Source organism: Hylobates moloch, unplaced genomic scaffold (genome assembly GCF_009828535.3).
Source record: "Hylobates moloch isolate HMO894 unplaced genomic scaffold, HMol_V3 SCAFFOLD_5, whole genome shotgun sequence".
NCBI lineage: Eukaryota > Metazoa > Chordata > Mammalia > Primates > Hylobatidae > Hylobates > Hylobates moloch.
The window spans coordinates 151,567,835-151,585,689 of record NW_026652280.1 but is presented as its reverse complement, the minus strand read 5'-3'; the positions used below and the strand labels follow the sequence as shown (position 1 = coordinate 151,585,689).

General features: G+C 37.4%; 1 protein-coding gene across 1 annotated transcript in view; it reads left to right on the top strand.

Annotated features, from left to right (window-relative positions):
• The window catches only part of LOC116469888 (fucose-1-phosphate guanylyltransferase), a 341,977-nt gene that overhangs the window by 224,923 nt on the left and 99,199 nt on the right, over positions 1-17,855 (top strand). Inside the window, exons 20-21 of the mRNA XM_032155579.2 lie at positions 16,469-16,521; positions 16,867-16,919. Of these exons, the coding sequence (XP_032011470.1) occupies positions 16,469-16,521; positions 16,867-16,919 (106 nt within the window). The remainder of the gene's footprint in view (positions 1-16,468; positions 16,522-16,866; positions 16,920-17,855) is intronic.

Sequence of the window (17,855 nt, the reverse complement as noted above, 5' to 3'; positions counted from 1 at the left end):
TTCTTATCTTAACCCATTTATACTAGAGGTTGCAATTCTTTGAATTTTTGCATGAGTGAAAAATCAGACCTTGGCTATGATCTTGAGCAGTATGATATAAATAACTCCCACATGCTTAGTGTTCCAATAATGGAACACTAGGAATAAGTGAGTTTAAAAATATATTTTCTCTATCCATAGTCAGCATCAGTTACTTATCTGCTTTTAGGTGGAAGAGCAATTACTGGAATTGTCTTGAGTCTATGAAGTTTAAAGGCTCTTCCTGATATTTGACAAGCCCCAGAACACTGCCAGCATGAATAACGTTTACTAAATGTCCAGTGTGTAAAAATCAAAATCAAAACCTTACTGACTTCTAATTGTGAAGATTTAAAGAACAAAAAGGATGCTTCATGTTTGAAAGGTGCTTACAGCCAAGTGGGAGTTCAGAAGTACACATAAGTGATGAATGATTACATTTATATAGTGCTTTTCAAATTACTAAGGTCTTATGGACTTATTGCTTAATCCTTACAATAACCTGGCAAGGTAGCTCTTAGAGAGAAGAGAAATTGAGGTAACATATTTAGAGAGAAGCAATTTGAGGTAATTTTTTAAAAAAGAAAAGCTATTTATTGGCAGTGCTGTGGTAAAATCTAAATCCTTTTTCTCTGAATTCACTGTTCTTTTACACTATAGTATGAATTAAATGCTGTAAGAATTTAAACCGGAAAGAAAGATGATAGTAAAATGGGAAAATGGTAGATACTTCACGAGGACGAGTGGCTTAGCTTGATTGCTAAGGATAAGAGGACTGACATCACCTGAATATCTGGCAGGGGTAAAGACATAAGCCATTCTGTGTCACTGAGGAAGGGGATGTGCTGGGCCTTCTCAGGCCCACTGTGTAGCATACCACCCTCAGCACTCTTAACATGGAATGGCCTCCTGGTCACCAAACTCCCAGGTTTTCAACCTTCTGAATGCATTTTTCCAAGTTGGTTAAAATTTGAAAAACCAAAAGTCACATGCAAGTTAGGGAGGAAAGAAGAGCCCCCTGGATTGCTTTTATTATTATTACTATTATTTATTTCTTTTAATTTTTTTCAGCACAATTGCTTCTTTTTAGAAACCTACTCCTCATAATAAAGGGCATTTCAAATTGAGGAGATAAATATGTACTCACTCACGGCCTTTAGAGCCATAATGTGCTAATACCTTCTACAAGAGTTAATGTCTTAAGGTGATTTCTACCTAAGGTTATGCATTCTTTTTCTCACTATTTAAGATTGTTCACACATCCCCTTTACCTGAAATAAAGTAAAGGTATATGTGTGTTTTTCATCACTCTGTGAGGAATATCTCATTTGTTTTTTTATTTATATCCTATTAGAAAGCAACCAATTAATTCTCCAATGCAGGTATTTCATTTCCATTATTTATTTCTTTATTGAGAAAACACTATATGTCAGGTTTATGCTAGATGACTTTTTCCACAAGTATTATTTAATTTCATCTTTCTTAAAAATCTCACATTGCTAAAGAAGAGAAATGTGAAGCTCAGTCAATTAATTTCTTCCCCCAGATCACTCAGTGAACTAAATGGCAGAGCTGATATTTGAAACCAAGTCTCCACTTCACAGTCCCTTACTCATTCCACATTCCACAAGAGCTCTCTAACCAAACTTCAAGTGCCTGAGTTTAGGGCCACTTCAACTCATCATCTGCTGAAGACCAGCCACTGAAATTAATGTTTGCATTTGTTTTCTTGACTATACAGGGTATGTGGGTAATCTTTATAAGATTCTTGTTTCCATTACCATGGAGTTAAATAGAACAGCTATACATAAATCAAGACAAAAAAAACCCCACTAAATTCTTTAGGAACAAAATGTTCTGCAGCAGGGATAAAGCACAGAATACAAAGTGTCTGTAATGTGCTGGATAGCTCTTAGACATCTTTAGAATACTAATCATGTGGCACTTCCATGATGCATACAAAGTCTCAGCAGCTATTGGTAAACTTGGACAAAATCACTGGGTAACTTTCGGCTTTGTTTCAGTTGGTGGATTCATGAGTAACCTGATCACATAAAGACATCATCATGAAATATGCATAGGGTTGAACTGTTTAGTCACACATCACATTTTCTATTAACACATTCTCATTAGATTTTCTAAACACTATCAGGGTAATTCATCCTTTCATGCTTCAGCTTATCTCCTCCTTCAGATGCCACAGGCCGCTTCTACCACCACTTCCCCTCCCATCCCTCTCACAGGTATACACCTCACTTCTCCCCTTCATGTGGCCCCTCTTTCTTTTGTCTCTCCATGTTCCAGACTTTTCCTTAATCATCATTTTTGTGCCCTTTGTTGCACATACTTTCTGTAGCTTGTAGACTTTGCTCTCCTAACACTCATTCTCCTTACTTCCACTAAAAACAATATTCAAAACAGATGTTCCCAAATTAATTCAACAAATTAGAAATCTAGGCCATACTTTCTAATTTAACTTTACTTAAATCATTCTGTGTGACCCTGTCAAAGCATATGTGGAGGAAAGTAAATGAATTTAGAAACCAGCAAAATGTGGATTCTAATCATAATTCTGACACTTTATCAAGTGTGTGACCTTATACCTCAGCTGTAAAGATGAAATATTAATATTACCATATAAGGTTACTGTGGAGACTAAATGAGATGAGGAATTCAAAATATCTCGCTATGTTACCATACCGCAGTTGCTTAACCTTTCTTTGATTACATTTCTTCATATGGTTTAACTGTTTAGTCACACATCACATATTCTCCTTACACATTCTCATTAGATTTTCTAAACGCTATCAGAGTCATTCATCCTTTCATACTTCAGCTTATCTCCTCCTTCTTCATATGTAAAATTGCATAATAATTATATATCTCATTGGGTTGTGTGAATATTAAACTGGTTAATATATGTTGCTTACAACTATGCCCAGTACAGAGTAATACTTATCATTATAATTACTTAATACCTAAAATCATGCCTACAATTGAAAGGAGTACCCTGTAGTTCTACAAATGAGATATTAGAATACAAAGTCTTAGATTACTGATTTGTCAAGTGAAGATAAGTGCACACTATCGAATTGAGTAATACCTAAAAAGCATAATGGACACATTAGAATAGATTTGAAAATAGAATTGTTAGGACATGATGACATTTTATGAGGGGGCTGAGAAAGAGGGAGGAATCAAGAATGGCCCCCAGTTTTTATCTGGGTAACTAAATTCATGGTGATGTCCTTCACTAAGAGAAAAGAAACAAGCTTTGGTTGAGAAGAAAGAGGGCTCAAAGGCATTATGTGGTATGATATAAAGCCTAAAAGATTCCATTGGATTTAACCACACAATAGTTTACATTGAAAAGGTTTATTGGAGTGGTAAAGACAAAATGAGACTGTAGTGAATTGAAGAGGGGATGGTCAGTGCGGATGTAGAAGCAGAAAACCCTTTACGAATATTGATTATAAAGAAGAGAGAAATAGAGGCTGGACACGGAGGCTTGCACCTGTTATCCCAGCACGTTGGGAGGCCAAGGTGGGCAGACCACTTGAGGTCAGGAGTTTGAGACCAGCCTGGCCAGCATGGTGAAATCTCATCTCTAATAAAAATATAAAAATTAGCCAGGCATGGTGGCAGGCACCTGAAATCCCCACTTCTTGAGAGGCTGAGGCAAGAGAATCACTTGAACCCAGGAGGCGGAGTCTGCAATGAGATGAGAGATCTTGCCACTGCACTCCAGCCTGGGTGACAGAGTGAGAATCCGTCTCAAAAAAAAAAAAAAAAAAAAGAAGAGAGACATAGAATGTTTCTCAGAAGGTTACTTTGAAGAGTCAAGATGTAATATCAGTAACTATATTGATTATTCACAACCATAGTGCTTCTTGAGCTGCTATAATTTTCTCAGATCACAGGGGACAAATGATACAAAGTGGCTTAAGAATAGTTTTAATCTACCTTGAGAAATATGAGATCTGTGTAAAGAGAAAAAAAGTAGTAAGAAGAGAGAACATATACTAAGTGCCAAATGTATGGAACTGAAAATAGTTATAACCATTTAGTCTCAATTGGTGCAGGCTAGAATATTTGGGTAAGGATTCAAACAGCAGGCAAGACAAGCTTGTTTTAAAATAAGGACGAGGAACACATTGGTCAGGACGGGCATGAGGCAGGAGTCACTGATGTGAGTAGAGCTTCAGGCAGAGAGGCCTGGCTTAGGCATGGCAGTCAATGATTAGAGGGATAAAGTGAAGAGTGTTTATTGAGCTCATTTCCTCATCTTTACTGGAAAGGTGAGTTTATTGGAAAGCTGTGTCCTGCACAATATCCAGCAATGTAGTAAAAGCCAAATAAATATTTCATAAATATTAATTGAGTAAATGTTGAATATATAGAAAACCTGTAGATAAGAATTTTCCTGGAGTAACACTAAAAGGGGAAAATTAAGGTTTTAAGTCTCAGCAAGTATATTTTGAGTCACAAATTGGATATTTATAAAAAATATGAAACAACAATTTGGTCTGATAACTAACGAATTCAATTCTAGGGAAAGTTACTGCTAGATATAACCACCCCATAAAATTCTCCCATTCTTCTCATTCTTTCTTGCCCTTTACTCCTCCAGTGTCAGGAATACATTTTAATTCAGTATGAGTTCGTTGGTTACCAATAACTCCCCTGGCATGGTTCTTGCTTCAGTGGAGCTTATAACCTTACTGGAAACAAATGCTATGAAAGCCGGGACGAGAAGAAATAATCGAGCAGGGTCCTGAAATATGGGGATATTTATTTGGAGAAAAAGTTGGAAGTAAATTCAAACTTGGAGGAGACACCATGAACAAAGGGAAGGAGAGAAGCAAGAAGGAGCTAGAGGGTATTCTGGGGACAGTCACACAGCATTGACGAAGGGTTAGAGCTAAAATAGCCCTAAACCATCATGGTTGATAACGTACATTCCTGTGACTAATACTTCTAGCTCACAGGGATAGACTGTCTGGTGTCTTGAAAAAAATAAACAGCTTCTCTTCTCAGCAACTGAAGAGACGCTGAATGGTTCAGTGAATTTAAAAAAAATAGATCTGTTCATTTCTTGTGAATTTTCAAAGTCTCCTTGATGGAAGGCATATGGGACTAAGTACATTTTTAACCTGCCCTTTTGCAGAGACACGGGCATTTAGTTTCCCTGTGTTCGCTAAGGGGAGATGGAGATACCACAGTAAAAGCTGTAGTTTCAGATTAGTCCAGTAGGTAAAAGCAGTTTCCTTTCCTGAGTTACCAACAAATCCCCGCTTTGCAAGGAGCTGCAAACAAATTCCCCTGAAGTCATACTTTTTAAAACACTCATTTGTGGCTCCTTCTGAGAGGTTAGAAGAAAACACTCCTTAGAGGTCAGGCTCTGCAGGAGCAAAGCCTCTGCTCGTCAGAGGTAGAGCTGCCTTGCCTGCTCTATTGGAGTTGCCCAAGTCTGAGCAACTCTTTAATACAGAGAACTTGTTTGTTGATAAAGCCCAGCTCTCCTCACAGCTGTTATTTTTAAGCTCAGCCCTCGTCTGCTTGACACATGCTCACCTACGCCAGGGTCTTCTAACAGGAAACTTGGCACACAAAATGTCAATGGCATCTCTTTTGTTTTCTCTTACTCGTCTTTCATATAGTTCTTCCTTTATTCTCTCCTCTCCCTGGCCTTGTTTTGTTTCCCTCACTTCCCCAGTAGTGTCTAGGATTTAATTTTAACATGCAGAGATGAAGAGTATTAACAGACCTGTTATGTCTGGGTGTTGAATAGGTGCTCAGAAGGTCCCTGGCACATTGCCAGAGAGTTATTCTTGGATCTGGTTTCTTAAATGTGAGTGAGAAGAATCCGGTGACACTTTTGTGCAAATAGATACCCTGTAGTTAGTGCCTTTAGTGTCTGTATCTCCACATTTCACATAGGCTGGAGACATGCTTAGATCCTCAGTTCGGGGAAAAAAAGAGTAAGTAATATAGGAAAAAGAATAGTTGTTAGTCAGATGATTCATTAGGTGGCCTTGGGGGGAAAAACAGCTCTGCCTTTATAGAATAAGGGATCGTTTAATGATCTTTTCCTTTCAATTCTAAAATATTGCTTGCTATATCTCCTTTTTTCTGTCTGCTACATTTCTGCTATGTAGATTTTCATATTGTTTTCCTGCCTGTCCTTTGTTTTGGAAGACTTGTGTTTGCTCATCACATGTAAATGTCCAGTGCATTTCAGGGCTTACGTACAGAGTAGGGATTGCATAGGGACTTTATAATTTTTAGTACATTCAAAACTGAATATTCAGAAAGGTGGCTAGGAAGCAGTATTTAGGTAATAGTTAAAGAACAAAAGTTGGAAACTTTTTTTATTATTATTTTTGGCTTGATGACTTTATTGTAGTAATCAGACTAGCTAATTATTACCTTTTCATACTTAAATGTCACATCTCTTTTTCCATCTTCTTTATTCTCTAAGGTTTTGACTATATGCTTTATGGGAAAAAAATCTTCCACATTGTTCACCTGTGACCACCAAATCCAAGTTTCACAACCAATTGTTGGAAGTCAAAAACCTCTGTTCATCCACGGTACCAATGCACTAGAAAAATGTTAGTCCCTATGAAGAAAAATTGCCGATTTTGTTCCAATATCCTTCCTCCCTTTCTCAATTTTAAATTTAAAAAAACAAATTATATATAATGAATGCATAGCTGTCATCTCTTGTGTTGTTACCTTGATCGTCACTTCGGCATTCAAAAATGTTACATTTTGCAGTTTGCATTCCTCAGATTCTTCATAAGATTATACCATGTTAAGATGAATAAGAAATGACTGTAACCATACATAGAAATGAAAATTATACTTGCTTGTTTATTCCAGAGCACTTGCTCATAGAAACCTCAGAATCAATAGCATGCATGTATGTGGTTAGATTTATTTGGTCATTATCACTCTTCCACTTGCTTTTTGTGGTGCTGAGCAAATAGTAAGTGAAGAGTATGAGTTTTTTTTCACATTACCCTCAATAAATGGGTTTAACCACAATACAAATCTTATAATCCACCTCTTCAGTCCCACTGGCAATGGGACAAATCCTCTAGCTTTAGAGGTAAGCTTTCAAATATACTTCTACTGACAGGTTGAAGTTTGTTTTAGGAAAAATCAGGGTTCTACAATCCTTTGCATTTATTGGAGTTTTCAGTTTCCATGGTTTCCAAGAGTTCACCGAAATTAGGCTTTCTGTGTTTAGAAGTCATGTTAGGGGCTTTGGTAAATTCCTTTTCTCTAACCTAGATTATGTTTAAGATCTGTGTATTGCTATTCCTGGATGAATATTGGGAGCTATCGAACGGTCAACATGGCTCTTCACCTGCATGCGTCCTCTACAGAACCAAGGGCATATACCAGGAATTTCAAGGCAATCTGTATGAAGTCAAACTAGGGTTGTTCTCTGCCATCATAAAAAAATAAAACTACAATTTGTATTTGTAGTGAAGAACTGCCTTCAAAGAGATTAATAGGGAAGCCTACACTTGAGATTCTCTGGCCTTTGGTAAGGAGGGGAGTGCCCTGATAAAATAATGTCTAAAAAACAGACTTCCATAGGCTTCATTTATCTTGAAGAAAATTCTTCTGGACGTGGTAGGAGTCCTGAAGTAGTTTATGTTAGGCCCCAAGGTACACGGAGGTGTCAAGAATGTAGGATGAAGTGGCCTGAAGCAGGAGTTCATGCCTGTAATCCCAGTGCTCTGAGAGGCCAAGGAGAGAGGACTGCATGAGAGCAGGAGTTCAAGACCAGCCTGGGTAATTGAGACCTCATTTCTGCAAAATGTTCAAAAATTAGCCAAACATGGTGGTGTGTGCCTGTAGTCCTTGCTACTCAGGAGGCTGAGGTGGGTGGATTGCTTGAGCCCAGGAGTTCGAGGTTACAGTGAGCTATGATCACACCACTGCATTCCAGCACTCTAGCCTGGGCAACAGAGTGAGACCCTGTCTCTGTAAAAACAGAATGTCGGGTGAGGCTTTATTTGGCTATGAACTGAAAGTATGTGATTTCTCATGTTACTGTACAATTGTTATCATGTTTCTATCTGCAGCCCAAATTGTGAAACAGCCTCAGGTAGTTCCTGACAGTCCAGTTACCACATAATATACATGAATAAGGAGCTAATCTCCCTGAGCCCAAAACTACTGTCTCTGTTATCCTGGGGCTCAAAACCAGGACCTCCAGCAGTTATCCTCAAGAAGATAATGACTTTATGATCAACAGTTGTTACCTAGCTATGTAAGAGCAGAGATTAGATAAGTAGGTAGATACATAAATAGCTAGCTAGCTAGATAGATAGATAGATATAGATGGATAGATAGATAGATAGATAGATAGATAGATAGATAGATAGATAGATAGATATAGATGGATAGATAGATAGATATAGATGGATAGATAGATAGATAGATAGATATAGATGGATAGATAGATAGATAAATAAAATCAAATAAGAAAAAGACCAAAATAGGAAGCATATGAGACTATATTTGCGACTACAAGGAGCTGATCTAGATAACTTGGAAGAGTTTCTTAGGAAAGGGTACAAAGATCCAAAGTAAGTGGATGTGAATTGCACCTCAAGGGTCTAATCAGCACCTTGAAACAGATTGGAATCAGTTCAGTGTATGGGAGTCTTATGTTCAGGTATCCCATTGAGTTTGGCAGTGGCAGCTGCCAAAAGTTCATGAGGGATTTTCAAGGAAGACTCAAGACAAGAGAAAAATGTAATTGCCTATGCCGAAGGTCACCAAGGTGAGACTCCCCAGAAAGGTCTGTGGCAGGAAGAGAGTCCTGAGCCATCACATAGCTCTAAGGGCAAACTATGACAGCCAGCAGATCGGAAGACCAGGACTCCATAGCATCAGCTTTGAATGATTGCCTGTCAGACAGATGTGTTTGTAAACTAATGACTTTCACAGTGTGATGAGATTGAAAATGAAGGCTAATTGCTTCCACTGATTTAACCCTTGGAATGCTTCCAGGCATGCCGATAGCCGTGTGTCTTTAATCATGTGAGTTAATCACCTTCAGGGATACATCAGAAAACAGTGGCTTATAGGAAGCCTGGGAAGCATTGCAGTTGTGTTATTAAGGCTACACTTCTGGGGGCTGTCATCTCTTCAAATAAGGATGCTGAGAGGTTGGCCATGGTGCCCTTACACTAGTTTTTGTTAGTAACAACTGACGTAGGCAATTACATGGCTCTGTAATTCAGAAAAAATGAATTAATATTTATGAATTTTTAAGTGACTTAAAAGAACTCCTAATGGTAGCAGAGTGAAAGTAGCAAGTCACCTTGATCCTTCTAAGGCCACCATGAACTTCAGTCCAGCTCTGGAAGAAAATCAGAATTGGAAAATGGTCTAATAATCAGGCCAGTCTGATTAATAGTGACAATTAGTATTGGACTACAGTGCATAACCAACTGATTATGAATCATTTGAGCGCTTTAGGTAAATTTTCAATACAGGCAATTAAAATGAAAAGACTCATGATCCTTACATAATGACTTCATTAAATTAATTCAGTTCTGAGGTTGGGGAAAATTTTCTTTTGTAGAAAGGAACCAGCAGAATTTAACTTCCATTCACTTTTGGTTAAAAGAAATCTGGAGAAAACATTGATAAGATTTAAACACAACACACACACATACACACATACCACACTGCAAACAGCTTCTTCATCTCTGAATGTGAACCGTGTTACTGAGGAAGAAAGAACTGAAGGTCAGAGCGTGGATTCTATTCACATCGCTTATTTGGATGAAGTAAATCTTGCCCTCAGTTATATTTTGTATTCCACTAAATGCATGCATTGTTAAGGTTAAAAGAACATTATTGTGGAGTAATCTGTGAAAGACAGACACTTCAAAGAGATAAACACTCACTTCTCTTACATAAACAATTGACTCAAATCATTTGCTTCACTTCACGGTAGAAGACAAAGCTAGAGCCAAATCCAAATCCTGTGGTATCAGTGAAGTCAGGGGAACAAAGATTCCTTTAAGTGAAACACCGTCATTCAATCAAAGCAGAAGTAGTTTTGGAGAATTAGACAATAACAGTGGAAGGAGAAGAGACTCTCTAGGACTAAGAGTGACTTGAAATATTCCACAGTAAAGTCTGTCTCTATTGTGAGTTTTGAGTCAGAAAGTCACTTTGCTTCCAAGACTCATTACTCAATACCTAATGTATACAGCTTTATTGTTTACAAAAGTGCATTTGCACTTAAGTTGGACAGACATGTTGTAAGCTAGGTAGTATGTGTATTAATAATAGCTAATACTTATTTAGCAGTTCAGAATTTGCCAAATTCCATCTATCTCTTTTTCATTTCCTTCATTCCTCTTACAATTTTTGAAGATGAGAAAAAGAGTCTCAAAAAGTTAAAGTATTATAATTTGGCTGAAATCAGAGGACTAGTAATAGCAAAAACTAGGTATTAAGCAGTGTTCTGACTACAGGTCCTCTTTCTATGTAGTACCTCATGTTCCTCATATTTCTTGAAACTATTTTTTTCTACTTGGTTAATGATCTTTTTTATAATAAATTCTTACATTCACTGTATTATTTTCTAGGTATCTCGGAATGAAAACCACTTTAAATTTCAGATTATGTACCTTGATCTTTCTTTCAGTTTCCATTTCATTCCCACTCAGACCACCCTCTCTTTCTGAAGGCATACACTGCAATTTCTAGCACAGAACTTAGCCTTCGCAGCAGAGATAGTAAACTGAGTCAGTAATTGGTTGAGCTAGAACTTCAGCCCAAGTCCTAACATCAGGGGCAAGGAGCCGAAGAGACTAAGGGGCAAGAGATGAAAAGAGATAAGTTACAGTAAAATGTAGAGATTTGTTCAGATCTCCAGATTAGTAAATGTGGTTCTAGCATATCATATCTCCTATAAAGCGGGGTGATCAAAGGGAGCAATAAAGCCTTCCGAGCTGCTGACACTGCAAGGTTGGCTGGGCACGCTCATGAACTAAGCAACTTGCTTCTGAGCTTAAGCCTCACTTGACACAACAAAATTGCAAGTTAGCAAACAGCATGGAGTATAGAAATCACACTTATTTAGATGAAATCAAAATGTTAAATGCAGAAATGCTAAAAATTACTCTAAGCATAAAGGACTTGTTGACTTTTATCTACTTTTTTTTTATTATACTTTAGGTTTTAGGGTACATGTGCACAATGTGCAGGTTTGTTACATATGTATCCATGTGCCATGTTGGTGTGCTGCACCCATTAACTCGTCATTTAGCATTAGGTATATCTCCTAATGCTGTCCCTCCCCCCTCCCCCCACCCCACAACAGTCCCCAGAGTATGATGTTCCCCTTCCTGTGTCCATGAGTTCTCATTGTTCAATTCCCACCTATGAGTGAGAACATGTGGTGTTTGGTTTTTTGTCCTTGTGATAGTTTACTGAGAATGATGTTTTCCAGTTTCATCCATGTCCCTACAAAGGACATGAACTCATAATTTTTTATGGCTGCATAGTATTCCATGGTGTATATGTGCTACATTTTCTTAATCCAGTCTATCGTTGTTGGACATTTGGGTTGGTTCCAAGTCTTTGCTGATGTGAATAGTGCCGCAATAAACATAGGTGTGCATGTGTCTTTATAGCAGCATGATTTATAGTCCTTTGGGTATATACCCGGTAATGGGATGGGTGGGTCAAATGGTATTTCTAGTTCTAGATCCCTGAGGAATCACCACACTGACTTCCACAATGGTCAGGATACAAAATGAATGTACAAAAATCACAAGCATTCTTGTACACCAATCACAGACAAACAGAGAGCCAAATCATGAGTGAACTCCCATTCACAATTGCTTCAAAGAGAATAAAATACCTAGGAATCCAACTTACAAGGGATGTGAAGGACCTCTTCAAGGAGAACTACAAATCACTGCTCAATGAAATAAAAGAGGATACAAACAAATGGAAGCCCATTCCATGCTCATGGGTTGGAAGAATCATTATCGTGAAAATGGCCATACTGCCCAAAGTAATTTATAGATTCAGTGCCATCCCCATCAAGCTACCAATGACTTTCTTCACAGAATTGGAAAAAACTACTTTAAAGTTCATATGGAACCAAAAAAGAGCCCGCATCACCAAGTCAATCCTAAGCCAAAAGAACAAAGCTGGAGGCATCACGCTACCTGACTTCAAACTGTACTACAAAGCTACAGTAACCAAAACAGCATGGTACTGGTACCACAGCAGAAACTTTTATCTACTTAAATTCCTTTAATCATCTTTACCAAACTGGCTGTTATCTAAAAAGCATTCCTCAGTGACTCTTCACCCTTAAAGATGCTTCTGGAGAGTTTAAGGTGCAAGTGTGTGTATGTGTGTGTGTGTGTGTGCACACATGCATGTGCACAGCTTATGTGTTTATGTTTGTATATTATAGTATAAGTATATTATAAGTTAACCATTTTCCTTGACCTCAAAGGTAAGGGCTGAGGCGCTAGCTTAACTAACAGGTTTGCTCATCTGTCAAATCAAATCAAATTTTGCTGATTTGTCAGATTCGAGTCAGAAGGATCTGACTCATGGGGCTGTTTCCATGAATGTTACAATGCTCATGAATATACTGTGCAATATCATATATAACAGAGGACTGCCTTTCTCTCATAAGATTTTATAGAAGAGCCAATGGATGAAAATAAACCTCTTGGGTGGTCTTTCGAAGGAAAAGAAGTCTGAGAATTCCCATCACCCTTCTATTTCTCTCTTCTGATCCTGATGATTGTCGCCCTGGTGTTGACACTCTTCGTGTGCCTGGCTTACTTCCCAGGTCAAATTGCACTTTCCTTGTTTGCAGTGATTATGCTTCCTTAACCTACATTTCTTTAAAGAGCCTATGACTTAGCATCCAATCTCTTGAAGGGAGGAAAGTTAGTGTTTGCCTGCTTTGCCTTGGTGGAACAGAGGTATATTAGGTTTATTTCTAATTAACTTATTGATTTCAATCTCATCACCTTACAGTAACATATTGAATACAGGTATTTTGGGCACTAGCTGGTAGGCCTGACTTCACCCAAACAAGATTTCTGGAATTTCTTTCCAGACATCGAATTATAGCAGTCCTGACTCCTCCTTTGGGTATGGTTGGTGTTAGAGTCAGCTTCTCCTAAAACAGGAAAGTTTTGGAGACTGAATCCTGGCTCCACCTCTTCCCAGCTATGATACAGGACACTGATTTCACCTCTCTAGCCTCAATTATCCGTCTGTAAAATAGGTATGCCAATACCATCTCCATAGTGGCTCCATGAGGAATGGAAAAATGTTGAAAACATCAGTGCCTGCTCACAGGAGACCCTCACTCAATATTTACTCCCTTCTCTCTGCACTGCCACCCTCTCTGTCACTGCTCCCACATTCCCACAATCTTTACACTGCTCCAGACTTGTAGCTCATGACATCTCTCAGTAATAAACTCTTGAACTCATCTTTAATAATAATTGCATCATTTCTGTTGTCCTAGCTGTCTTCAGCTCCAAGCTCTTATCCTTCCCTGGTATCCTCAAACCTGACATTGCTGACCCTTCACACAACCTCCCTGACTCTAGAGGCTTTGACTCTGGGTGTAATGCCCACTGAAGCTATGTCACTGTGACTGATTAGCACAGGTTCTGTCAGCTTCAACCTTGCCTGCCCCCCTTCATGAATTTCACTCCATGTAGGAAGCACAGCTTACTTCGAAGTGGAAAAAATGAGTGAAAGAATCTTAGAGATGGTATTACAATTTAGTTTTCATTATTACTGAGTGGTTAGAGGAGTGGACAAATCCAAGACTATCTTGAAGTGAATAGAAACTTTCACTTTATTCTAGCACTTGCTAAGTTGCTCTCATTCTGCAAAGTCACTTTCATAGCATCCTTTTGACATTTAGACCCATTTATTGCTATGAACTCGCATTGTCCTGTGTTACTAAACTCTCACTGCATCCTTTGTTTTGTTTGACTTGTTACTGTTTTTTAAACGTTAAGAGTTCATTTTGAATGTGACTTCAATGTGATAAATATTATAGTTGTTTATCAGGTGGGTCTAATCTTGCCAAACATAACTCTGACTCAAGTTCCACAGACTCCCAAGTAAGCCACTGTTTTATTCATAAAAGTTGCCAGGTTTTCTGGTTGTATGGCTCTTTCTCACTGTGTATATTATTGCTTTGTAGTTAGAAGGCCAAGCTAGAATTTTGGAGGTTATCTTTGTTTTTATTGTTGTTGTTGTTGTTGTTATCTTTTAGTCTCTAATATTTAAACTGCTCCCAGATATAGGCTCCCAGATATGAACTGCTCTCAGATGTTTTGATGGATCCACTCTACTGCTTTCTTTTTTCTACTGTATCTTAGCACTTTAGTCATTTGGTAACTACATTCTAAAATTATTCGGAAATACCAGTCTGTGATTTCAGAGCGTTAAAATATATGCATAAAAACCTGTACTAGTGCCTTCTGACATCCTGCATCAAGTCCAGAATTGTTCTCTAATTTCAAATTCCCTAGCAATTCAACACCACTTTAACCCAAATATTCCCTCATTATTTTTTAGCATGCACTCTCTGATTTAGTAACTACATTTTTAGTATAATTCCTATTGCATACTACACACGCTCCCAATTCTTGCCCTTTGCGAAGATCTTTCCCCAATCTAGAATTCATTTCCCCTTTGTCTCTTCCAGCCTCATCTCCTTTACACTACCGTATAAATTCAGTCTTTGCCTGTCTTGTTCACCACTATATCCCAGTATACAGAAATTTTCATGGCACATGATAAAGTCTCAGCACATATTTATACACTTACTACCTGACTGTTCTTCAAAGCCCACTTCAAAGCTAATCCCTTTCTTAACCCACTCTATCTAGTAGTACAGCATGTAGAGTTGCATTTTCTTGTTGCATTTCAACTTCCAGAGAGCTCCCGGTTCTGTAGAGTTCTCTGACAGGACAGTCTCATTCTCATCATGTGTATTAATTAGTAATTTGTGGTTAAAGACATCATCTTGGAGGTCCTTGTTTTGTTTGACATCCTGGAATACTTCTACACTGCGCTACTACAAGAAAAAGGATTTTAACGTATTTTAGATTTTCTGTAATTTAAAAGAAGATTATTTATACTCCAAAGATAAAATCAGTAGCAATTACAAGAGAAGTTCAAAAGTAACTTTTTTATAAAGGTCAAGTCAAGGCGGGAAAGCAATTATATAAAGTGATTCAATATCATATTGGACTCACTCAAGATTAAGAAATAGTGGTACTTTTCTTGTTTTGACCATGAAGCAAAATAATTAAGGATAAAGGAATATTGTGTAATTTATTATAAAATAAATATAATATAGCCCATATGCACTAAAAAAATCCAGTGGCAATCTCCTAATACTGAAATGACTAATTTACAAGCCAAATGTAAAATGGGCATTAAAGACATATGGTTAGAAGCATTCAAAGACAATCTTGGACTATCATATGCATGTCTGTAAGATAGTCCACAATTAAATTTACTAATTTTGGGGAAGAGTAAGCTCTCTTTGGACTATCTCAGCTTTGATTTGCTTCTTAAAAAGGACACTCTTTTTTCACACCTTATTGAGGTATAATTAACAAATAAAAGTTATACATATGATGCACAAGGTGATGTGACATATGTATACATTGTGAAATGATTACCATAATCAGGCTAATTAACATATCTATCCACCTCATATGGCTACCTTTTTGTGTGTGTTGTGAGAACATTTAAGATCTCCTCTGACACTCTTCTTAATCTAACTTGAATTCTTGGTTGAAGGGGGACTTTGGTGACCTTTATGCTATTCTCCTCAAAATCTTAAAAAGTGGTTTAGTTGGCATCATTTCACAGATCTCAAAACACTCCTTTGTGCTGAGATTGTATCTAGAATGTATTGATCATGGCATTTTCCATAGAGAATCCTTTTGCTACATTCATTTCAGCCCTTGTCTTGAACTGTCCTTGTGCCTAGGGTTCCAGCAAGCTGGTTCTCTTGCTCTGACTCTAATAGGCCCATGATGCTTTTCACTCTTTCCTTGTAACCACAATTGTGTTAGCAAATGAGCCTCAAGGAGCTGAAAAACTGATCTTCAGCTGATGGGTCTTTTTGACAAATTTAGAGGGTTTGTCTAAAGTAGGAATTCTTCATACATTCAACATTAGATAAAGTATAAACATAATTACATTTTATAAATAGCTATTTTGAATCAGCAAAACTTAAAAAATTTGATTTAGCCCTTTGGGGCCCATTTAGTCTCTAGGACAAACAAATGATGTCCATGGTCCTCTTCTTTGAAGGGCCAATTAGATTAGGACATAGCAAAGCTTACTCAATGTCTACTTTTTTTTTTTTTTTTTTTTTTTACAGTCACAATATTCTTCTCTATGAGGACGGGCATGCTGTGGTGGCAGATTTTGGAGGTGAGATTTCCATGACTAATACCCCAAATGGCATCCTGTTTTACTTTGTTCCTAGTTGGCGCCTGATATTGTACCATGAAACTGAACACTGAACACTGACAGCTATACTACACTGAACACTGTCAGCTATCCTACCCTAAATCATGAAAATTTCAATGACCCTACATTTTGAAACTCTGTCATTTATTTCTAGTTTTTCTTCTTTGTTATCTCCAGCCAAGAGAAGGGATGTGAGAATTTGAATAAGACAGAAGTTTCTTGAGGTTTCAAAATTTTTTAACTGTGATCTTTAACCTTGGTTTTAAGATATTTCCTTTGACGTGATTTATTTTCTCTTTCCCTCAGAATCAAGATTTCTACAGTCTCTGGATGAAGACAACATGACAAAACAACCTGGGGTTTGCTGCTGCTTGTGTTTCCTATAATTATAAACCAATTAAAATGTGTAAACTCAGCATGAGAGGACGTAAGATGAGAGCAGTTTTAATTGGAAGAAATGTCATTGTCTCAGTGTCAGGATAATGGCTTATGTTTTTATTTTTAGTAAGCTGTCAAAATAACTATCTCAAGGCTCTACTAGAGAAATAGATAAGATATATACTTGGAAAACATTACGGATAAAATAATACAGAATATGTTTCAAATGTAACTGAAAAGAACGTGGTGGGCATGGATCTTTTCATATTTAGATCACCTAACTACTTATAGTAAAGTTAACATTTAATAGGGAACTCACCATAAAATTAGTAGTTCATCAGCATCTATTAATTATTCATCGTTCTCCACTTTAACATTGTAATGTAATAAGTGGTATATCCAAGTATTAATGTTTAAGTAAAATATAAATTATAATAACTGAAGCAAGGATAATTGTACTCAAAATGTCTGCAATTAAATTCATTACCTGCCCTCTCCTTCACTCTCCCCAGTCCCTCCCCCTGAAAAAAAGTAGACGTCTCTTTCTGGACTACTTGTGATAACTAATTACCTAAGCCTGGAGTAATTTTTCATTCCTTCCCTTTCCTGCTTCTACTTACACTCAGTCACCTTTTCTGGATGTCTCTTTCTTTTCTTCTTTAAGTTCATCTTAACCTCTTAAACCTCTCATTTCCTGCTGCTTCAGTTCAGATTCTCATTTCTTTTCTGGACTAGTATCACAATAGGCTTCTAACTCCAATCCTCTCTTCTTGTTCATTCTTTGCAACATCAACTAAGTTCTCATTCCTATGGAGCTAATATTCTACTGGAAGGGAATAAATACTGGACAAATTAACAAAATATATCTCAGGCAGTGATGAGTGTTATGAAGAAAAATAAAAGCAGAGTAAAGAAAT